This window comes from Pygocentrus nattereri, chromosome 29, assembly GCF_015220715.1.
Source record: "Pygocentrus nattereri isolate fPygNat1 chromosome 29, fPygNat1.pri, whole genome shotgun sequence".
NCBI classification, from domain to species: domain Eukaryota; kingdom Metazoa; phylum Chordata; class Actinopteri; order Characiformes; family Serrasalmidae; genus Pygocentrus; species Pygocentrus nattereri.
In genome coordinates, this window is record NC_051239.1 from 875,129 (window position 1) to 900,089 (window position 24,961).

The 24,961-nt window shown below is 40.8% G+C and overlaps 2 protein-coding genes across 2 annotated transcripts in view; both read left to right on the forward strand.

Moving 5' to 3' along the window:
- Window positions 1-4,379: 4,379 nt before the first annotated feature.
- LOC108413028 (kelch-like protein 10) lies at window positions 4,380-12,585 on the forward strand. The gene is made up of 7 exons (XM_037536303.1): window positions 4,380-4,814; window positions 6,258-6,677; window positions 7,566-7,763; window positions 8,212-8,361; window positions 9,384-9,500; window positions 9,809-9,900; window positions 12,426-12,585. The coding sequence occupies exons 1-7, from the start codon at window positions 4,395-4,397 to the stop codon at window positions 12,583-12,585; spliced, it is 1,557 nt and encodes a 518-aa protein (XP_037392200.1). The 5' UTR covers window positions 4,380-4,394.
- Window positions 12,586-16,558: 3,973 nt separating this feature from the next.
- Window positions 16,559-24,961, forward strand: part of dok2 (docking protein 2) — a 31,023-nt gene continuing 22,620 nt past the window's right edge. Inside the window, exons 1-4 of the mRNA XM_017685332.2 lie at window positions 16,559-16,627; window positions 16,694-16,834; window positions 20,014-20,145; window positions 20,745-20,912. Coding sequence (XP_017540821.2) covers window positions 16,559-16,627; window positions 16,694-16,834; window positions 20,014-20,145; window positions 20,745-20,912 — 510 coding nt within the window. The remainder of the gene's footprint in view (window positions 16,628-16,693; window positions 16,835-20,013; window positions 20,146-20,744; window positions 20,913-24,961) is intronic.

Consider the following 24,961-nt stretch of genomic DNA (forward strand, 5'->3'; position numbering starts at 1 on the left):
ATGTGAAATGAGAAGCCAACTTTCCCACGGTGGTTGATTAAGCTTCTCAGAAAGCACAGATGTACTTTCAACATACACTCTACAAATCGTTAGACATGCAACAGTTCTGGAACCTTTGAAAAAGCCATATTTTTCAAAAACCTCTGTCTTGTTGTGCCAGTAATATAGTGGTACCATGCAAAATTTGCAAGCATTTATAGTTGGAAAACTTTTGTGTTTCACAAGAAAAAGTGAGCATCAATAGATCAACTTTCCTAATGTCTAAGGAATTTGCCTTCTAGCTGAATACTGTCGGTTTCATTTTCTTTCTGGATTGGTTCATGCATATTATGGGAACAAAGCTTAATTTTTCTTGGATCTGAAGTGTATTCTGTTTTTTTTTTTCATATGCGTTTCCAACCTCATTTACTCTCAGGCTGGTACTACGAATGGCTTCCATTCCAACAAAGCAATAACAGACACGAACGAGACTGACTGATTGAAAATATGGAATCATGCTCACTTTTTGTGGTTTCAAATAAAAATCTGCAGCCAAACAATACTCATTGACACCAACTTTGGACATAACTTCACAGATGTCATTAGCAGGCATACTGAAAGATAAACGCACTTTACCGAGGTTGTTGATGAAGCATTTCAGAAACCATAGATTCACGTTCAAGCTACATTCCACACAGTGTAAGATAAGCAATGGCAGATTTGTGCAACTCTTGTCAACCTCAGCATTGAAATGATTTTTATTTTCATCTGAGTTTTAGGGCTAAAGAAGTTGGATCTGCCCCTCAGGCTGGTATATTTTCAGATCCAGAGTTGGGCACCCCTGATATAGAGTATAAGTGTAACGCTGGGGAGCGATGAGGAGGCGGACGCAAATGCTGAGAGAAGCGAGATTTAGTATGGGCAAATCCAAAATCAGGGTCAATAAGCCAACACAGAGAGATCAGACATGGCAAACAGGAAAATGGGAAAAACACAACGGATGCCGGAATAACAAACATCAAACAATATCCTACACAATACATCAAACAATACATTTCAAACAGTACAAACAATACAAAGACCAGCAAACTCACAGGGGAAAAGACAGGCCTTAAATACAACAGGGATAACGAGGGACGAGTGGATAACAGGTGGCTACAATCAAGGGCAGAGTCTGAACACAAGGGGGCAGGACCGGGAGGTAAAAGCAAGCACATGTAGTAAACAGAGGCACATGGACAGGACTGGGAGGAGCCAATCGAGACAATAAGAATGTAGTGTGAATTATTTTTGGCTTCATATGTGAACATTTACTGGATATGTTCTACATAGAACCCTTTTGAGAAGCAGGTCCCTGTAGAGGCCCCGAGGGGCCCTGAGAAGGCCTCTCTGGCTGTATTAACCCAGCAATACACACATCTTTGTGATGTCACAGAGAGCATTTATGGAACTGCAGCACTGAACAATCTGAGCATGAAGATTCCGTTGCAGAGACTGTCCAAATGAGTGAGCAGGAGCGGCACGGCACGTCCTTCAGGGGGCATCACGCTGAGTGTGAGATGAGTCAGGCGATGTGTAACATCTTCAACAACCTCCGGCTGGAGAACGAACACTGTGATGTTGTCATCAAGGTGGACGCCACTGAATTCAGCGCGCATAAAATCATCCTGTGTGGCTGTAGCAATTATTTCAGGTCAGAATCTCAAAAACAGCCGCACATCCAACTCGACATGAAGAAAGTACAACTAAATTATCACATGATATACTACATAGTCACATCAAGTCAAGTAGTCTCGACTGTCTTTCCTCAAAATAACTATGGCGTATATAAATATTAACCCTTCAGGAAAACAGGAGAATGAAATTTCCCATAAAGGACAATTTCAGCTTACCAGTTTTCACCTGTAAAAGTGCTTCTAAAATGACTAAAATGAAATGCTTGTTTTAAAGAAATAGCTTTTTTCACATTAAGGCCAAACCTTATTGAACCTGCACACATTTTAAAAGTTTTTTTAAATTAAAATTTAATTCTGGCCTAAAGAAAAGAATAAAAATGGTACGTCTGGGCAGTGTAGGGCAAGCAGCTAGGTGCTGAAAAAAACAGAGCAGGAGTACAGAAGTTCTTTTTAACCCGTCACCTTTTATTTGGCCACAACGGTGTATTTACAAGCGTTTACAACACGACCTCAGTCAACAGAGGTAATTAGACTGTGACTGCAAAGCCACATAAGTCTAGTCACGCAAATAACCCTTACAAAACAGGTGTAGCCCTGCACTGCTACCATAAGGGAAGAACCCCCAAACTGTGGTTACAGAGCCGTGTATATACAGGTAGCTCCTCCCCCAAAAGCTACTACAGGGGGTGGACTGGCCCAGGTAAGTAAAAGCCCAGGAGTCACAATCAGTCCTCTTTTAGGACCTGGAGGTGAGTATGAGCAGTGCATGTTAAAACAGGTGAGTATGTATACAGTCATTTATAGAGGTAATGTGCTAAGGGGTGCCTTGCATCATTACAAACACATTTAATATATTAAATAAAATGTTCATGCTTGTGTTTAGAAATTGAGCCTCATACAACACATTAACACTGCATGACCACAGCAGCGGCACAAAAGGTCACAACTGAGGCTTTAAGGCAGGAGAGATATGCATTTTCCAATAGAACGAAATACAGAGCAAAATCAGTACTACAAAGAAGAAATGATAAAAGAACTGATTGGTCAGAAGGCTGTCCCTGATTGGTCAGAAGGCTGTCCCTGACTGGTCAGAGGGCTGTCCCTGATTGGTCAGAAGGCTGTCCCTGACTGGTCAGAGGGCTGTCCCTGACTGGTCAGAGGGCTGTCCCTGATTGGTCAGAAGGCTGTCCCTGACTGGTCAGAAGGCTGTCCCTGATTGGTCAGAAGGCTGTCCCTGACTGGTCAGAGGGCTGTCCCTGATTGGTCAGAAGGCTGTCCCTGACTGGTCAGGGGGCTGTCCCTGATTGGTCAGAAGGCTGACCCTGACTGGTCAGAAGGCTGTCCCTGACTGGTCAGAAGGCTGTCCCTGATTGGTCAGAAGGCTGTCCCTGACTGGTCAGAGGGCTGTCCCTGACTGGTCAGAAGGCTGTCCCTGATTGGTCAGAAGGCTGTCCCTGACTGGTCTAAGAGCTGTTTATGATCCTGGTTAGCCAGGACAAGGAAACTGTGACATACCATAAGATGTAAAAGTTGAACATGCCAGGTCAAATGAAATGTTTACATTTTAGCGCAGTTGCAATTTATTTTCTATGTATTTTCTAATTAGTTTAACACATTGGAAAAGAATAAAACAGAATAAAATGCCCAGCAGTCTTTGCACAGGTCACCTTTTCTGCTTTAGTTCTTCCTCAATTTTCCCCTTGTGTTAAATCATCAATCAAACTGTACCTGTATGTGCAGAAGTGTGGAGGTGTGTTAAATAATTTTCACCTAGAAAATCAACAAAAAGACGTGGTTTGATCGATTTTTTGCGTGTGACTTTACTTTACGTAACTCTTCTGTGAAGCACTTTGAAAAGTCCTGTTTAAATGAAGTGCAGGTTGTTCAGGAAATGTTCTACGTCTTTATTCTAGAGGATTTGTTCTACGGCATTTATTAGCTGAAATATTCTACAGGACTCTTGAATCTGAACAGTGGGGCTTATGTGGATTAGAACAGGAAGAACTGGAGGGTCCGAACTGACGCTGAGCTGTTAGCCAAAATGCTTGTATACAGCTTTTTGATTGGATGTACGTTTTTTTGTACAATCATTGTTAAATAATGATTTTTTTGGAGCGCAAATGTGGAACCAGCTTATGTAATGTTGACACAAGTCAATTAGAAACACCGTATTAGCCATGTACCATAGCACATAGAGCCATAGCAATCGTAGCATATAGAACCATAGCAGCAACCTAGCAACCACCTAGCAACCACTTGGGATATCATAGCAACCACCTAATAACCGTTTAGCAACCATTTGGGAACACCCTAGCAACTACCTGGGATACTATAGCAACTATCTAATAACACTTTAGCAACCACCTAGCAACACCCTAGCAACCACTTGGGATATTATAGCAACCACCTAATAATAGTTTAGCAACCATTTGGGAACACCCTAGCAACTACTTGTCATACCATAGCTACTACCAAATAACACTTTAGCAACACCCTAGCAACCACTTGGGATATCATAGCAACCATGTAATAAAAGTTTAGCAACCATTTAGGATCACCATAGCAACCGCCTAGCAACTGCTTAAGCTGTGTAATCACGCTGCTTTTTCCTCAGGAGCTGCACTTTTCTAGTTCTAACTGCGATTATGGCCTGTATGCTTCCTCTTCAGGGCTCTGTTCAGCAGAATTTGGAGCCCTTCAAAGAAGCGCGTCTACAAGATCCCTGGAATCTCTGCTGAGATGATGAGCCTGATTATTGACCACGCGTATACCCGCTCCGTCACCATAAACCAAGAGAACGTAAAGGAGCTGCTGATTGCCGCTGATTACCTGTGCGTCCTGGACCTCCGGCAAGCCTGCTGCGAGTTCCTGGAGAAGCAGCTGTGTGTGGAGAACTGCATCGACATCTGGGGGTTTGCTGAGTTCTACTCGTGCTTGCAGCTGCAGCAGAACGCCTACCTGTTCATCCTGCACCACTTTGAAGAGATAGCGCGCACATCTGAGGAGTTCCTGGACCTGTCGCTGAGGCAGCTGAGCAGCATCATCGAGAAGGACAACCTGAACGTCCAACAGGAGGAAACGCTGTTCGAGGCCATCCAGCGCTGGATCTCACATAAGCCAGATGAAAGGAAGGGACACCTCCCCGCCGTACTGCCTAAGGTCAGAGGGAGACTTTAAAGGGCCCATGAGGGCATTTCTTCTCACTTTTTTACCCTGATGTCAGCATACAAAATTTCCGTGGGTCATAATTCTGTCACCATTATCCAGCCTTTCTTTACTCTTTAGAAGTGAGCGGGCTGTTCTTGTGACTGTGGCCTTAGAAAAACTAAAATGTAAAAAAATTAAATGTCTTTAAAATTGATATTAGATTAGATATTGAGATATTGATATACGTGAGCTCTGTTCTGATTGGCTGTCCTGAACTGTGCCTCATTCAAAAAAGAGTACAGACTGAAACACACAACACCATTTATGTATAATTGTATCTCCAGTTTTGTCACTTTTCAGTTTTTGACGTCATTTGAAAATGCCTGTTACGCTGTGTGGCAATTTCATGATGAACTGACCAAAAGAAACAGCCCAAAATTACTTCGAAAAAATTCAGATTCCATTGATTTACATTAAAAGTAAAGTATGTTTTTGTCTTCCTCTGTAAAGTTAACATTTTGGAGATAGAAGGTTTTCTTCTGACAACGTATGTATATATATATGTATATATTGAGTGAAAATAGGTTAAAAGTGCATTCCTGACTCTGAGGCTGCATCCAAAACTGCAAACTAACATCCCCTGTTATTTTTACCCGGTAAGGAACCAGAAAAGAAACAGCTGCCCTCTTCTGGTCAAAGCTGGTTTAACATCCCGAGTGTCAGCCTACACTGTCTTGGGGGTTTTTGATGGCTAAAATTGCATAAGCAGTGCCAAAAAATGAATTAAATGGAATCTAGATTCATAAACGCATTTTTCATCTCTTTGTGTAAAATGATGCTTTTCTGCAAATCTTAGTGCATCATTTCCTTTTACTTGCTATTGAAAAATTGAAAAAAAAACAAACAAACCATAAAATATAAAATATAAGATGCACCATAAGTTTTGCCCCTAGAAAATCAACAAAGCCTGTAATTTGACCAGAGGCACCCAAAGCTTTGCCAACAACTATAATTAAAAATGTAATAAATTCTGATAAACCTGTGTGATTAGCCGAGCTTAGTCTCTTTGTAAAACGTCTCAGCGGAAATTAAAAGCCCTGCTGCGTCAGTTTCCCTGCAGAGCAAGCCCAAAGACAAAGCTGATTTGCGTAGTTGAAACCTGATTGTAATCATTTCATAGTTGCTTAAACTGCAGTTGATGTTATGCTGTTCTAAAGAGACACGAGAGGTTCAGTCAAACGTCTCCCAAAGCAACACCTGTGGTGGAATGTTTTCAGAGCGTATTGCAGCTTTTCTACATTTAATTTCTATGCTGAATGGTGGGAGGACTCTTAGATGATCATCAGATGCTGGTTTGATTGTAAATGCATTGGACCTTTCAGCATCAGTGGAGAATTACAGTTGAACATTGTTTGATAGTTTGAGAGTGTTCATGCCAGCTGTGCCGTTGCTCAGGTGCGGATGGGGCTGATGGCAGCGGAGTACTTCATGAACAACGTGAAGAATAACTCCTTGGTGAAAGCCGACAAAGCCTGCAAGCCCATCATCATCAGTGCGCTGAAGGCCCTGTATGACCTGAACATTAATGGACTGTGTAACACCGACTACAAGAACCCTCTGACCCGCCCTCGCCTGCCCTACAACATCCTGCTGGCCATCGGTGGCTGGAGTGGTGGCAGCCCCACCAATGGCATCGAAGCATATGACGCCAGGGCAGATCGCTGGATAAACGTGACGTCAGATGAGGAGGGTCCGCGAGCCTATCATGGCTCTGTGTACCTGAACGGCTTTGTGTACTGCGTTGGCGGGTTTGACGGTGTTGATTACTTCAGCAGTGTGAGGAAGTTCAATCCTGTCTCCAGAACCTGGCATCAGGTTAGCAAATCTCTGAGAAAACGAAACGGTACAACCTAAAGATGATGATCAGGACACTGTTCCAACGGAAGTCCCGCAACTGATCCCGAAACAGTTCTTTTACAGTTGGGAACAGACAGAATTTTGATGGGCTGCTTTTGGGGTCAAACAGAAGTCTGTCTAGCTACAGTAAGGATTAGATCTAATTTCAAAGTGCTGCATCTGGGATCAGACAGAATTTTGATGGGCTGCTTTTGGGGTCAGACAGAAGTCTGTCTAGCTACAGTAAGGATTAGATCTAATTTCAAAGTGCTGCATCTGGGATCAGACAGAATTTTGATGGGCTGCTTTTGGGGTCAGACAGAAGTCTGTCTAACTACAGTAAGGATTAGATCTAATTTCAAAGTGCTGCATCTGGGATCAGACAGAATTTTGATGGGCTACTTTTGGATTCAGACTGAATTGTGATAGCCTTTCTTTGGGAAGACAGGATTTTACGGGGCTACACTTGTGGTTAGACAGAATTCTGTTGAGTTACACTCAGGATCAGTCAAATTTTTGTGAGTTACAATCAGGATGAGAGAATGTCAGTGGGCTACAGTTGGGATCAGACGGAATTTTGATGGGCTACATTTGGGATCAGACAGAATATTGACAAGCTATAATTGGGATCAGATAGAAATATCAAGCTAAAGGCTGGACTGCAGATAGAGTTTTGTTGAGCTTCAATCGGGATCAGCTCGAATGCTGATAGGCAACATTTGGGATCAGACAGGGCAGTCAGATTCAGCCTGGAAAGCCAGAGTCCAGCACGGTGCAGGACTGGTGGTGAATTCCCTTGAATGGTGTGTGTTTGTGTGCAGTGTTTCAGGATGTTGTGTATGACGTGTGTCTGTGTGTATGTGTCAGGCTGCCCCCATGCACTGTCGACGGTGTTACGTCAGTGTAGCTGTGATAAACGGCTGTATCTACGCTATGGGCGGCTTTGACGGCCACGTCCGCATGAACACGGCAGAGAGATACGAACCTGAGAGCAACCAGTGGACGATGATCGCACCAATGCACGAGCAGAGAAGTGACGCCAGTGCAACCACACTGCATGGCAAGGTACACACACACACACAGGCACACACACACACACACACACACAGGCACACACACACACACACACACACAGGCACACATAAAACAAACATCATTTCCTCCAAAGGTGTTGAAGTTCAGTTACAGTCAGATATGTAAACCGAGGAATATTTGACAGGCAGAGTTCTTACTTGGTTCTAGTGACCTCTAGTGGCCAGTCATTCCAAATATAAACACAAGGACGATGCATTTGGAGCCTAATGCAAGAGACAAAGAGAATAACAAGACAAACACAGTCCTGTAAAACTACACGCTGCAGATTCATACTGGATTAAAATCGCTCCAATTTCACAGTGCATGCTTGATTGGCCGGTATTTGCATACAGGCACAGCGGCTGTTTCAGATTAGCTGGTATAATGTATGTAGGGGTGCAAACTCTGTGTGTGTGTGTGTGTGTGTGTGTGTGTGCAGGTGTATATCTGTGGAGGCTTCAACGGTATTGAGTGCTTGTTCACGGCTGAATGTTACAATCCAGAAAGCAACCAGTGGAGCCTCATCACCCCGATGAGTATCCGCCGCAGTGGGGTCGGGGTCATCACTTACAGAGAGCAGGTTTACGCTGTATGTACTGTTCTACATCGACTTTTTCCTTTCACTCCACTACATTTCAGAGTCTAATATCCGACTTTTTCCTCCTACATTTTGAGAAATCTGTCGTTCCTTTTGGTTTCTGTGTGTATAAAAACGTAATATGTCAAAACGAAAGAAGCGCAAAGCCAGAGCACCAATCAGGGCCCAGCGGTCACTTTGTTTAGAGCTGGTTTTGACCTGTTGGTCATACCGACCCAGTGCAGCACGCGGTTCAACGTCAGCGCAGCAGCGTAAAACTTTGGGAGAGTCTGTTCAACATAAATGATGAACTAACCTAACTTTGTGTAAATAGAGCTCAATATAGAAATATGTCCACATATGCAGTCGAGACTGACGCGGCTTTTTTCTGAATTTCTACAAACACCATTTCATTTTATAGTAAATGAGTTTGGGCTGGTTTATGTTTATGAACAGACGCCTACAGATCAACATAGTATAGGAGCTCATCTGTGATCCTGAGTTTAAAGCCAGTTTTTATTCAACTTAAACTTGGAACTAAGTTGTAAATAAATCTGAAACTGAAACTTTGCTTGTGTGTAAAAAGTGATTTCAGAGCCACTCGGTTCTCCCTGATGGAAACTGTTTACCTTCAGTGTTTTGTGCTTCTGATCATTTTAATAGACGTCAGCGTCACTAATTAATGACCTTCTATTAAAAGACTGGTTTACCAAGAGAGACGCTGGAGGACTTTCACCTGAAATGAGTTCATGAAGCCAGTCTGGTTATAAAAATGATAACAGGACATCAGAGCCAGAATTACTCTTTTAGTACTTTTACTTTATACTTAAGTACATTTGAAGGAAATACTTTAGTACTTTTACTCAAGTGGAGGTCTAAAGGGAGGAACTTCTACTTTTACTAGAGTGATATTTTATCTTGGGGGTCTCTACTTTAACTCCAGTACATGGCTTGTGTACTTCGTCCAGCTCTGTCCAGATGAGGCAGGTAGAGATTAGATGGACATTTATTCCCTTCTTTCTCTGTTTTTGAAGGTGGGGGGTTTTGACAGCAACAATCGTTTGCGAAATGCGGAGGCATATAATCCGCTCACAAACACCTGGAGAAGCATCCACAATATGTTCAACCCCCGCAGCAACTTCGGCATCGAGGTGGCGCCACACGCACAACAGAGATTTGGAATGCTTGAATTTCAGTGTTACCACAGAGCACATGTGTCTGCTACGAATTAGGCCTCCTGTTGTTTATGTACCTCATAAATATAAACAATTTCAAAACTGTATTACTGCACATAAACACTTACAGCACATCTGCACTTGTAGATGATTTTAGATGTTGTTTATTGGTGTTTCTCTGTAGTTTTATTGGGTTTTCTTGTGCATGTCTCAGGGACTGTTGATCTGATCAGAGTGGACAGGGTGTATTTAAGTTGCTCTTCTCTCTGCTTCTCTCTGCTTAGGTGGTTGATGACTTCTTGTACGTGGTGGGGGGTTTCAACGGACTCACCACTACCTTTAAGGCTGAGTGGTATGATCAAACAACAGATAAATGGTGAGTTCCTGTAGCCTTTCACCCTTAAACTCTCAGAGCCTCTATGTTGTTAGATGCTTCACTTCGTCACTCTCAAAACTGCAGAACTGCAAGAACACGTTCGTTTTGTAGTAGTTTACTGAATGAACTCATAACAGATGCTGAAGAATTCAGAGCAGTGAGTAACGACTGCATAGAAGGCAGAGAACAACCAAAGCCTGTTCTACAGTTTCTCATTAGACTGAATGAATAACCGGCTCTAAATGTAGGTATTGTGATATAAACCGAGTCCGTTCTACAGTTTCTCATCAGGCTGAATGAGTAACCGACTCTAAATGTAGGTATTGTGATATAAACCGAGTCCGTTCTACAGTTTCTCATCAGGCTGAATGAGTAACCGACTCTAAATGTAGGTATTGTGATATAAACCGAGTCTGTTCTACAGTTTCTCATTAGACTGAATGAATAACCGACTCTAAATGTAGGTATTGTGATATAAACCGAGTCTGTTCTACAGTTTCTCATTAGACTGAATGAATAACCGGCTCTAAATGTAGGTATTGTGATATAAACCGAGTCCGTTCTACAGTTTCTCATTAGGCTGAATGAATAACCGACTCTAAATATAGGTATTGTGATATAAACCGAGTCCGTTCTACAGTTTCTCATTAGGCTGAATGAATAACCGACTCTAAATATAGGTATTGTGATATAAACCGAGTCCGTTCTACAGTTTCTCATTAGACTGAATGAATAACCGACTCTAAATGTAGGTATTGTGATATAAACCGAGTCTGTTCTACAGTTTCTCGTTAGACTGAATGAATAACCGGCTCTAAATGTAGGTATTGTGATATAAACCGAGTCCGTTCTACAGTTTCTCATCAGGCTGAATGAGTAACCGACTCTAAATGTAGGTATTGTGATATAAACCGAGTCCGTTCTACAGTTTCTCATTAGACTGAATGAATAACTGACTCTAAATGTAGGTATTGTGATATAAACCGAGTCCGTTCTACAGTTTCTCATTAGGCTGAATGAATAACCGGCTCTAAATGTAGGTATTGTGATATAAACCGAGTCCGTTCTACAGTTTCTCATTAGGCTGAATGAATAACCGACTCTAAATATAGGTATTGTGATATAAACCGAGTCCGTTCTACAGTTTCTCATTAGGCTGAATGAATAACCGACTCTAAATATAGGTATTGTGATATAAACCGAGTCCGTTCTACAGTTTCTCATTAGACTGAATGAATAACCGACTCTAAATGTAGGTATTGTGATATAAACCGAGTCTGTTCTACAGTTTCTCGTTAGACTGAATGAATAACCGGCTCTAAATGTAGGTATTGTGATATAAACCGAGTCCGTTCTACAGTTTCTCATCAGGCTGAATGAGTAACCGACTCTAAATGTAGGTATTGTGATATAAACCGAGTCCGTTCTACAGTTTCTCATTAGACTGAATGAATAACTGACTCTAAATGTAGGTATTGTGATATAAACCGAGTCCGTTCTACAGTTTCTCATTAGGCTGAATGAATAACCGGCTCTAAATGTAGGTATTGTGATATAAATCGAGTCCGTTCTACAGTTTCTCATTAGACTGAATGAATAACCGACTCTAAATGTAGGTATTGTGATATAAACCGAGTCTGTTCTACAGTTTCTCATTAGACTGAATGAATAACTGACTCTAAATGTAGGTATTGTGATATAAACCGAGTCCGTTCTACAGTTTCTCATTAGGCTGAATGAATAACCGGCTCTAAATGTAGGTATTGTGATATAAATCGAGTCCGTTCTACAGTTTCTCATTAGACTGAATGAATAACCGACTCTAAATGTAGGTATTGTGATATAAACCGAGTCCGTTCTACAGTTTCTCATTAGACTGAATGAATAACCGACTCTAAATGTAGGTATTGTGATATAAACCGAGTCTGTTCTACAGTTTCTCATTAGGCTGAATGAATAACCGACTCTAAATGTAGGTATTGTGATATAAACTGAGTCCGTTCTACAGTTTCTCATTAGACTGAATGAATAACCGACTCTAAATGTAGGTATTGTGATATAAACCGAGTCCGTTCTACAGTTTCTCATTAGACTGAATGAATAACCGACTCTAAATGTAGGTATTGTGATATAAACCGAGTCCGTTCTACAGTTTCTCATCAGGCTGAATGAATAACCGGCTCTAAATGTAGGTATTGTGATATAAACCGAGTCCGTTCTACAGTTTCTCATTAGACTGAATGAATAACTGACTCTAAATGTAGGTATTGTGATATAAACCGAGTCCGTTCTACAGTTTCTCATTAGGCTGAATGAATAACCGGCTCTAAATGTAGGTATTGTGATATAAATCGAGTCCGTTCTACAGTTTCTCATTAGACTGAATGAATAACCGACTCTAAATGTAGGTATTGTGATATAAACCGAGTCCGTTCTACAGTTTCTCATCAGGCTGAATGAGTAACTGACTCTAAATATCGGTATCGTGATCATCAGTAAACCCGTGTGGTTCTCTCTCCGTGTAGGTACCAGGCCCACGACATGGCGATTTTCCGTAGTGCTCTGAGCTGCTGTGTGGTCCCCGGACTGCCCAACATCACTGAATACACGGCCCCCCGGGAAGACAATGAGAGCCCCTCCCAGGAAACACAAGCATCCTCATCCGACAGCATCCAGTCCATCTAAAGAGCCTGACCGCCAATAAAAAACCTTCGGTCAACAGCATTTTTCTCTGGACTGTCCAATTCAATCAAACTGTTCATTACATTGATAATATACAGAGAGCGCTGCTAACCAGGTCCTTATACTCTGTTCAGTATACCAGGCATGTTCATGCTGTATTTTTAAACATGATCAAATTTTTACTTGTACTTCAAGTGAGTAAAGCACTCTATAATCAGCTATTTTCCATTTTAGCCATTACTTTTAGTTTCCACTTCCATTTTTTGTGTTAAATTTTACTGCTTTACTGCAGCTCACTTCTCTCTTGGATCTTCAGTGGTTTATTCTAGACCAAAAGGACCTTAAAGGAGAAGAACAGAGACATACAAACTCCCTGTGCTGAGTGTATTAGGGAATTCCACTTCCACTGCAGTTCTGTATCATGAGTTACAACATTAACACATTGCTTCTGTAATGTAATTGCCACCTACCATGTGCACACTGTTTTTACAGTTTACAATCAATTTGCACAGTTAAACGCTTAAATTCTCAGGCTGTTTATGTCATAAGGCTTATGATTTAACACTTGGGTAGACTGTAATGCAAACTGCGTGGGATATTCCTGGGTTACTGAGGTATATAATAAACGTTTATGCCTTTTTTGGCCACCTACAGGGTTAAAGTGCTCAAGTCTTTTGCACTGATATGCTCTTAGAAATGATTCACCTCATAAGGTCTTTAGAGCCCAATGTTGCAGTGGTTTGCACCTTTTCAGTTATAATGTAGTGTCTTGCTCTTGCCTTCGTTAAAGAGGCAAAAAACTGCTTGTGATTGTTGTTTTCATTTTGATATGGAAGGAATCTAAAAAGCTCAAATATTTTCATTTAGCATCACAAAGCTCTAATCTGACATCACTACAAGGCCTAGGTAGGTCTTTTTCAGGGAAGGCCTTGATTATTTCAGCAAGACGATGTAAAACCACATTCTGAATGTATTACAGCAGCACTGCTCCGTATTAAAAGAGTCCAGGTGCTAAACTGACCTGCCTGCAGTCCAGACCGGTCACCATTGAGAACATTTGGCTCATTATGAAATGAAAAATACGACAAATGAGCCCCTGAAACTGACGAGCAGCTGAAATCCTGAATCAGACAAGAACAGAAAACATTTCACTGTCAGAGCTGCAGCAGCGTCTCCTCAGTTCCCAAACACTGACAGAGCTGTTGAAGAAGAGGAGATGGACTCAGTGGTGAACAGAACCCGTCCCAACTTTACTGGAACGTGTTGTTGGCATCAAATTCAAAACGGACAAATATTTTTTCAAAAAAAAGTTTCAACATTTTGATTTGTTGTCTTTGTAGTACTTTCCCTTAAAAATATGGTTTACATGATTTGCACATATTTATTATATGTAAAAATGTCTTCAGCCCATGAATGAACTGTTTTTAACTAAATGTGCAGGTGACTGACAGAAAATATTCACCTGATTATATTCACTGATAAACCCTCTGTTTATTTTTGCAGGTCGTCTCGTTTACTTACTCACTGAAAGCCTCAGCAGTACAAATGTGTGTGTGTGTTTGTGTGTGTGTGTGTGTACGTCAAAATGGAAACTTCACATTCAAGAACAGGATGTGAGCACAGCAGCTGACCACAGAGCCGGCCCTCAGACACCTCAGATCTCAAAATAGCTGTGCTGAAAAAACTACAATCTGACCATTATGCCCAGAGCCAATGCTGAACCGAACGGTCACAAATCGGCATAAGCACTAACTTATATACAATAAATATAAGGCATAGGAGTGGATCAGTATGGCGAACGGTTTGTGTCCCTTAAAAAGGTCAGCATTTATAATATATAATATAAAGAAGTAAATAAACAAATACGTCATAAAAGCTAAAGTGTTCATACGGCGTGGACAAGCAACACTAAAATACAGCAAAACAATGCTGATACTTTTCTTTATGTGACTTTCATTTCGTGCTGGTCTGATTTGAGATTATTCTTAGAGCTGAACCTGCATTTCCAGCGTTTTTTGCACAGTTAGGACGACGGACAGCAAGAAACCAAGAACTGAACTTTCAAGATTTGAGCAATCTTTGTGGGTGCGGACAAACACAGACACACAGACACGTGTTTTCATGCAACTCCAGGGCATGAGGTTATACATGAGGTTACACATGAGGTTGTACATATAATCCATATGCACTGTATAAAAACATATAAAAATACAGTAAAAAACACCTTTATGGAAATGCTGATTTCTGCTGGCACCTCTATGGGATTCTAGTAGTATTTTATCACGAAGCTAACAGTAAATCCACTGTTCTAGATTAAATGCTGGCTGTTCTAGATTAAACGTAAACATCTGGAGCTTGTACAGCGCTCTCCGCTTGCTCTGGAAACATTACTTTAATAAAATAACACAAAGAGCGTCGGAGAATTTTGGCTTTCAGCCGTAAATTGGAAGCGTATAGTGACGTGTGGAGATCATAAAACACATGTTCTGTTGATTTGAGGGGAGATTTTACATCAAAATTTTACATTTATTTCACTGAATAAATGTTACTGAATAATTTGCCTTACGTTTTGGACCTGATGGAAAAACTGAAAAATGCCTCAAGCATAAGAGGTTGATCTAATGCGTACGGCCTTCAGTTCAGCTCCTGAAGTCCTAACCAGCGGGAGACCTCGCTCAGCTGGCTGTATCTAGAAACCACCAAGAAAAATTCTAATCAAATCAAGGTTCCTTGGTCACAAACAGCCGTATACAGCAGAACGTGCAGTGAAAAGCTTTTGCCTGTGTTGCCTCATTATTATTATTATGCAATAGAAAAATATGACATGAGAGCATAAAAGGGAGATGCAGACATATATACCATTTATTTTAGTTTTATTTATTTTACATCTCTAGCCGTGCAATATGTCCCACAATTGAATAATGTGCCACAAAGGGTTCTTTGAGGGTTGCTATAGAAGAACCACTCTTTGTTCCTTCAAGAATGAAAAGAGTTGTGGGAGGTTCAAAGGTTCAAAGGTTCTAAGATCAGTTTAACGGTTCTTCTTTCAATCTTTATATACATTATGTGGAGGTTCTATAAACTTTACCACAGCAAAAATGATGTCTTGTCAATTGAAATGATCTTCCAACTAGTCAACACATCTAATATTTCCCGTTTTGAGACGGCTGTGCACTAATTACGCAATCCCAAAAGGAGAAATATTAGATTTCTTGGTCATATTTAAGGTCATTTTACTTGAAAAGGGACCAGATTTTGCCGTGAAAGGTATAGAAATATAATGTATGTACATATAAACACTCACCGGCCACTTTATTAGGTACACCTTATAAAGTTGCTTGTTAACACAAATAGCTGATCAGCCAATCACACGGCCGCAGCTCACTGCATTGAGGCGTGTAGAGGTGGTCAAGACGACTTGCTGAAGTGCAGACCGAGCATCAGAACGGGGAAGAAAGGGGATTTAAGGGGCTTTGAACGTGGCGTGGTTGTTGGTGCCAGACGGGCTGGTCTGAGTATTTCAGAAACTGCTGATCTGCTGGGATTTTCACACTCAACCATCTCTAGGGTTTACAGAGAACGGTCCGAAAAGGAGGAAACATCCAGTGAGCGGTCAGTTGTGTGGATGAAAATGTGGACGAAAAGGTTCCAGATAGAAAGGCAACAGGAACTCAAACAACCAACGAGAATCTCTGAGGAACATTTCCAACACCTTGTTGAAAGTCTGACATGAAGAATTAAAACAGTTCTGAAGGCAAAAGGGGGTCCAGCCTTTTACTAGCACTGTACATAAACATTTATATATATATATATATATATATATATATATATATATATATATATATATATATATATATATATAAGTACACATACATATACATAAATAAGGATCTACATGTAAAATGTCTTTTCTAAGCTGAACCCTAAATCTAAACCTGGTCACTTTTACCGAACGCAACATTTTTTTGTCCTGAGAATGTATGAAAACCAGTACAAACACACACTCAGGCCCCCTGTGTGCTCACTGCGTTCAGCAGAAGAGAGCGTAGCTCATCTGCGTTATACAGGATGTACGAATGGCGGAACTTGGAGCTGCTGCTTACGTCACTAGCAAACACAAGAGGAAAGAGGTGTCACACTAGATGAAGGAAGCTCTAAGCTGCGGCAGTTCAGAGAGAACACAGCGAGAGAAATGGAGGAGGACATCAGAAAGAGGGGTTTGCTGTATTTGCAGCAGCAGAGGTTTGGAAAGGTAAGATCAATTAGGCGAACCTAACGAGTGTCTGGACGGCCAAATGATTAGAAGTGGATTTTGGTGCGTAGCTGTCAGTCTGGACTGATGGTCAATGTGTGTCCCAGGCTGTTCTGCGTTGAATACCTGTCAATTCAGTCCTTTGAGCTCTTTATATGAACTAAGTTTGAGTCTACACGTCCAAAAGTGATCGTCGTTAAGCTACTTTGGGTGACTTGACCAGCCGACATGAGAAAGAACATACTGTTGTGCAATATGTGCAGGATGTAAATGACACTGTAGCTGGAAATGTCTTTATTTCCCAAATTCCTGCTTGATCAGTGCCTTATTGAAGACTTTACAAGTGCTTATACATAAAGGAGCCAAATGAAATTCTTTGGGGTGATGCCACTGAACAGGGGCGCTCAAACTTTTTGCCAAAGTGATGTACTGAGGTTGGCCAAAAAGACCAGACAATACACAATTAAAGAAGGCTGGAAGGTTTCAAAGATGTGCTTTATAACAACGTGCTCTTTTTGTTACTGCAATTCTTCAGAAATACCATTTTAACCCCTTAGAATCCTTTATTATTATTATTATTCCATACCTTTACGGCATTCGGCAGTCGCTCTCATACAGAGCGACTTACAATTTCAGCATTTTGCGCACGTAGGAGAAGGTGGTGTTAGGAGTCTAGCCCATGGAGTCTTATTGGTCTAGTGTAGGGTGCTTACCCAGGTGGGGATTGAACCCCAGTCTACAGCGTAGAAGGCAGACTCCAGGGACTTCAGTGCAGTTAACTGGGCCTCTGCTGATGTTATAGAAGTGTGTTATAAAATTTGGGCCAACCAGCTGGTCTTATTTCCTTTAAGAAATTAAACTTGGTACGTTATATAAAGCATAAATATTTTCGGTGTGTCTTTGGCCGAGGGGAACTTTCTGGCGGGCCAAATCAAATATCCTCCCAGGCGAACGCTGGGCAGCCCTGGAGAGCCACCTCTAGGGCTGGTTGCTCAGACTGTGCGTAAGTTCAAACATACTTACAATGTAAGAGTTTATTATGTTCAGGTTGATGCATTACTAAATGAATATGAGCTTAGAAGCTGCTAAATATTTACCTCCTCCCCCTGAGCAGGAGTAAATGTTAGATAAAACTCACAGCAAAAAAGGGAATTTAACTCAAAAACGTGTCCAGACTGCCTTAAACTTTCTGCTTGAACTCCAAATAATAGGTTGGCAGGGTGTAAAACACAGGCTCTCGTCCTGTTATCTTACTATTCGGAATTCAATTTACTCCAGATTGTAAGGCAGGCGGGATACTCAGTTTTAAGCCAATGTAGTGTTTTTTAAAGTACAGAACCACAAGGAAGATGAACTGCACTAGACCTGAATGGAAAGGACTAGTGGTGTTAATTGCTAGTGATACTATTAGTGTTAAGAAACACTGGCTGAAGAAAACGCTGATGCCTGTGTGTCGTAGTTATTACTTTTCAGTTCTAATCGTGATGCACATCCACAGCCCCTGTTCAGAGAGACTCCTGCAGATGGCAGAACCTCTAGACGGAAGCTGTTGTGTCTCTCGGTGAGAAACTGCTGTTCACAGTTTTTTAAAAACCTGCGATCACTAAAAAGGCTTTTTAAGTACACTTTTTCAAAACTTTCCACACGCCTCGCTGTAGAAACGTGCAGTTTCTACTCAGTGTGGCAGTTCACTTTACACCCAAAGCTTTCAAAACACTGCAGAAACATCGGAGAATCGACATCATTCGTGTTCTTGCAACAGGAATATGCTCATCACAGACGTCCTTCCATGCCGACAAATGATGGCTTGCCACACTTTAGTGCTCATTTCAGTCGAGCACTCCTCAGCACAAATGTGGTTTATTGCACAGTGCAGAGTTCCCACCATTCACAAACCAACAACCACGAACAGTTTAATAATGATGCTCCTCCAGGAGCTGAGGTGAACGTTCGGTTGGCTGATTGTGTAAACAGTGGAACAGTGGACCTCATGTAGTAACGAGCAACTGAACTAATTTTATTCAACTCAAAAAGTTGCTCTCATTAAACAAATCGCATTAATTTTTTAAGGTTGAACTGAAGAGCCGTTTTCTGACAGTATAGAAGCTGATTTGAAGTGTTTTTAAGGTTTGAACTGTTTTTATTGTTGCCAACTCACATAAGCCACAGTGTTTATCGCGGCACTGTGAAGAACTAAACCAAAATTTGTGGCCGTTTTTTTTTTCAACCTGATCAGAGAATTTGAAATACATTGGTTTAAAATTTTCGTTTTTATTAGTTCAACACAATCACAAAGCTAAAGCCAAATACTAAAGAATACCAGAATGGTTAGAACAGAATAGAATAACTTGAATTCATCATGACTGATTGAACTAAAAATCAAGTGAAACAGTAAATTAAGAAAACAACAGTCTCTGTCGTACATTCTGTTATCTAAGCTTATTATCTGACGTTCAGTGAGCTTAGAAGTTCAAATTTGCCCTGTCTCTTACTTTATAAAGCTGAAATCTTTTACATAGTGTTAGAAACATTTCAGGGGCCCCAAGTGAAGATGGAAGGAGTCCCACCTGGTGGAGAAATATATACCTTCTTGAGTTGGGTGAACTCTAGTGCCCTAAAGATCAATCATATTTAAGTTTGAATTGAGCTGCCTTTCCGTATTTTTACAGTAGTGTGTACTGTTTGTTGTTGAGTGCTAAAAAGAAAGCTGGTGCAACTGATTATAGTAGAACGACACTTGGTGTTACCTAAAGTCTGTACATACAAACAAAGTCTCTAAACAAACGTATGCATAACGGTGCAACCCAGTCTAGTTCCCTAATGAACTTTTCAGTGTGTTTTTTTTCCCTTTTTTTTTAAGAACTAACAGACTTTTTGGAGAAAAAAGTGCTTTTTTTCTCTTGTACTACACCAAAGAACCCCCTTTTGGCAGCACGTTTGTGTACAGAATACTGTGATGTGAAAGTTAGTGTCATTTTCAGGCTCTTCTTCTCAAAATGTACCACCATGTGTGATAAAAGAGAACGCTTACTTACAGTTACAGCCCTCATAGTTGTGCATGGGATCGGAATGAATTCGATCTAAGAAAGAGGAGGGATCAAGCGCTGAAGGGTTTGTCTGTGCTGGACATTAGTCCCAGTCTTTCATTCCCTCGCCTTCTGTCCTTTCTCGTTTTGCAGAAGTGGAGGAAGGTCTGGTCTATACTGTACCGAGAGAGCACCTGCTCCATCTCACGCCTGGAGTTCTTCGAGTGTAAAGACGGATCGAGCGGGACGTTGGAGAAAGCCAAATCCAAGCAGGAGAACAAAAAAGTAAGTCAATAAAAACAAACAAGGCCTTCCGCACTTCTAGACGTCTGTCTACAAATCGTGCAAAGCCAAGTGCATAACAGCCTCATCACTGTCGGGACGAAGACGGCGGTCTCCATTTTTTGTCTTTTTATAGATTTATTAACATAATTTGAGAATGCCAGATCTCCTTTCCAGTGTGTGAGAGGTTCATAACGAGTGGACCAATACTAATAACATCAAAGCTACGGAGGTTACAGTTCAAACCCATTTTGGAGCAGCTCGTGTATAATCCGTCGTTTCTTTATTCGTCACTATTAGACAGGCTTTTCTGTTTGACAAAGCTTGTGCGCAGCGCTCGGCATTATCACCCACTATTATGAGTCACAAGCATCACTTGCAGTCCAACTGAAAGAAAGAAAAACACCAAGAAAGGGAAAAAAAAGAGATTTGAGAGAAAAGACTGGGGATAAAAGTGATTCAAAGGTCTAAACATGGTCAAAGACAGAAGCTCAACACTGGATTCATCGACGACATACTGTAAAACAGGAAACATTGCGGAAGCACATTTCTCTAAATGGTGTGATATATTAATGCACAAAGGGCGTTTAATGTCGTTCCAGGTCATAAAGCTGAGCGACTGCATCCGTGTGACGGACGCCAGCGTTGACGGCTGCCCGAAGGACTGCAAGGCCTTCCTGGTGGAGACCACAGAGAAGATCTTTGTGTTTGCAGTTGAAACAGCTGAACTGGAGGACTGGATCCAGAAACTGTGTGAAATCGCATTTCCTGTACGTAAGAATCAGCTTCTACTGCTGCAGCAACACTTGCAGTGCGTTAATGCCGTCAGCTGACTGCCGCAGTGCACGAGCACAAGGCTCTGAGCTTATATAGAGAATTGCTTTACAGATTTTAGTCATGAACATAACATCATAACACTCATAACATCATAACACTCATAACATCATAACATTCATAACATCATAACATTCATAACACTCATAACATCATAACATTCATAACATCATAACATCCATAACACTCATAACATCATAACATTCATAACATCATAACATTCATAACACTCATAACATCATAACATTCATAACATCATAACATCCATAACACTCATAACATCATAACATTCATAACATCATAACATTCATAACATCATAACACTCATAACATCATAACACTCATAACATCATAACACTCTATACTGACAAAAATAATGACCGCAGTTTTTACTTTCTTGCGTACATATACACTCACTGGCCTGCTAGTAAAAGGCTGGACCCCCTTTTGCCTTCAGAACTGTCTTAATTCTTCGTGACAGACTTTCAACAAGGTGTTGGAAACGTTCCTCAGAGATTCTGGTTGGTGATTTGAGTTCCTGCTGTCTTTCTATCATCTGGAACCAGTCTGCCCATTCTCCTCTGACCTCTCACATCAACAAGGCCTTTTCGTCCACACAACTGACCGCTCACTGGATGTTTCCTCTTTTTCGGACCGTTCTCTGTAAACCCTAGAGATGGTTGAGCGTGAAAATCCCAGTAGATCAGCAGTTTCTGAAATACTCAGACCAGCCCGTCTGGCACCAACAACCACGCCACGTTCAAAGCCCCTTAAATCCCCTTTCTTCCCCGTTCTGATGCTCGGTCTGCACTTCAGAAAGTTGTCTTGACCACCTCTACATTATTGTCCGTTATCTGGACAATATGCGTTTCCCTGCTGTTGGAACAAAACATTGTACTTCCAAAACGGCAACTTTACAGGAGAAGGGAAAAACATACTTTACTTTTAATGTAAGTCAATGGAACCAGACATATTTCTAAGTAATCTTGGGCCATTTCTGTTGGTCCACTGATCATGAAACTTACATACAATGTAAAGAGTAATAGATACTTTCAAATTATGTCCGAAATTGAAAAACGTCAAAAATGGAGATACGAGGTTTTGTTGTAAAAGACAATGATTCATTGGCTAAAAGCACTAAAATTTGAATACATGTGTGATTTGATGTATCTGAATATGATCGCTTAGCAATCTCTTTTAAGCTTCTTCTAACCAACATATTTATACTTCGCAAAGACTATATTGTACTGTATTCGTGTTTATTCACGTGTTCTAAATGTATTTAGTTTTTTATTGAGCAAAACACATTAACATCCCAGATAAACCATTTTAAACACGTTTAATGACTTTTGCACAGTGTAAATAGTTCATTGAATTCTGTTTTCCATGCTCTACTACACAAGACCACATTATTATGACTGACTTCTACTTCCCCTTTATCAGAGTACTAGAATGCGCACGTGGAATTGCGGCAACATGACGCTTTCAGTACTGCAAACACAAGTTGCTTCACCTGAAAAATGTGACACGTTTATTTCCACATGAATAAGTTCCATCAGCGCTGTTATTACTAAGCGCAAGCAAACGAAAAGTCAAAATGGCAAAAAAATGTTGATGCGTATATTTTACTAATGTACGTTTTTTTTCAGTGTGGCTTTTATTCTATATTCCACATGAAAGACACCACGTTACTGTCAACAATCAACCTTTTCTTCCTTTTACTCACCAAACCTGTTCATGTGGAGATGCTGTACACATTTAAGCCAATTAAAATACTTACATTCTAATATCACTCATTAACCTGCACCGGAGACGCCTTCAAAATTTCTGCGTAATTCAGTGTCTGAGATGTAAACACAGTCATTCAGAGGGTTTGGTGTGAAACGGTTCAGACGTCTTTACAGTGGTGCTGATGGGAACCAGGCGTTGCCATGACTACAACACAGATATAGACACTTTATTTACCATCCAGAACCACCAGAGAACCTACACGAGTCTTCTGAGCTTATATGGAATGCTGATGATGGAAAACAGTGGAAAATCTGGAATAATGAGTTTTCTTTGGGGACTATTTTGCCTCACAGCGCTCTGCATGTCTCCCTCCACCATAAATGTATACATAAAAATACATTTTAGTGCAAAATCTGATCAACACCATTGTAAAATAATATAATCAGAACCATTTCATGTAGGAACTTTCTGTGAGGAGCTTTTAGAGGCAGACGTCTGGTTCCTATCACCACCACTGTGAACAGCCCTGACTCAGCACTTAATCATATAGAAATTTTGAAGAACTGGTGGAACTGATATGCGTGACTGTAATCCGGTGTATGTAGGTGAATTCAGCTGGGATTAGTTCTACAAGAGGAGGTGCAGTAACTGGTTCCATGGTTTATAAGCCTATCTCTGTCTAAAATCTGCAATACAACAGAAAAACTCCTGTAGTTTGACTTTATCTGTAAACTCACTAGATTATGTTGAAGCTAAGGGCATCCTGCAAACGGTAAAGCCAGCGAGGTGGTTGTGCAGATTAAGGAAATTAGGATAGCATGAAATTTTAGGACATTAGTGTTGATTTGTGTTGTTTTTTCCGGTGTAGTGCTAAAGTAAACACTGTCTGACCTTTCAGTTCAGGTTATTTATGGAAATGTGGGAAATTACACAAATGTTTTATCCCAACCACATTGTATAAAACAATCGCCTCAGTGGTGCCTTAGTACACATCAGGCACCGATGTGCCTGCCTCGCTCGGTGTGATCAGCGGTAGAAGACTCGGAGGGTCTTCTGCAGTCCTATGGAAAAGTTTGAACATTGAATTGAACATTTTGTTGATTTTCTAAGTTAAAACATCTTTTACAGAGAGCGTAAATATGGCATTTTTCTGCAAATGTTATTTATTTTTACTAAGGATTTGGAAACAAAATAAAAATATATAAATTAGAAATTAAACATACAACGTAAAAGGTGCCATAACTTTTGCACAGGCAGCATTTAAGGTCTTATTTTTCTCCAGGATGTTTCATTTAGTGAATAAACAGTAACCGTGTATTCAAATGTGCAGAAGTAGCTCACTGTAGAATTGTGTTCACTTATTTTCACTTCAAAATCAACGGCAACATGGAATCTGGTCAGAACTTTGCCCAAACTTTGGCATACGACGGGAGAAACTGCAAAATAAAAGCTCCGTTTTGGAAATGTAATTGTAGAAATAAACTTATTCGGAGCAAAAGAGTTACAAAAACACCCAGCAACCAAAAATGTTCTCTCTGTGGTATCTAGGTAGATACAGTTGAGCTGCTCTTCAATTGGTTAGGCCTTCAGGAACTGGACTGAAGGCCTTACGCATTAGATTTACTACATAATTTGGATGTGTCAGAGGAATCAACTAATCATGCTCCAATTTAAAATAGAACCAGTTCTGTGAGGTTTTTCTGGATGTTCTAGATACGTCATTGGCTGTGAATACAAGCCTTAGTCTATGCAGGCTTCAGTTAGTTGTTAGGAATGGAAAACAGAGGCGGCAGCTCTACGGAGGATTCTTTGCTGAAAGACTCACTGCAAAACTGATAAATACAAGCTCAGATATACGTTGACATCTGTAACGAGCTTCAGACAAAGCATATGGAGCGTCTTATACAAGGTTCAAACGTCCAAAATCTGTTCTCGTGACCCACCTTTAGCTTTGTGCTTAATATATGATTAGAATTTAAGGCCAGAACTGAAGGCCGTACCTCTGATGGTCACAGTCAACACTGATGATTAGTCAACAGAGGCTTCAAAGATGTTCTATGCACACATCTAGGGCTTTAGAACATGTGCATATCATAAGGTCTAACGAAGAGCAGGTTGGGTTGTTTTGAGGCTGTATTTGTATTGGATGCAATCAACCTATATAGATAATGAGATCACAGCTGACCACCATGCTTTCTGGGAGGTGGTTTCAAACCTACTCTAGAAACCACCTGTAATGCATGCTTTGGGTTTT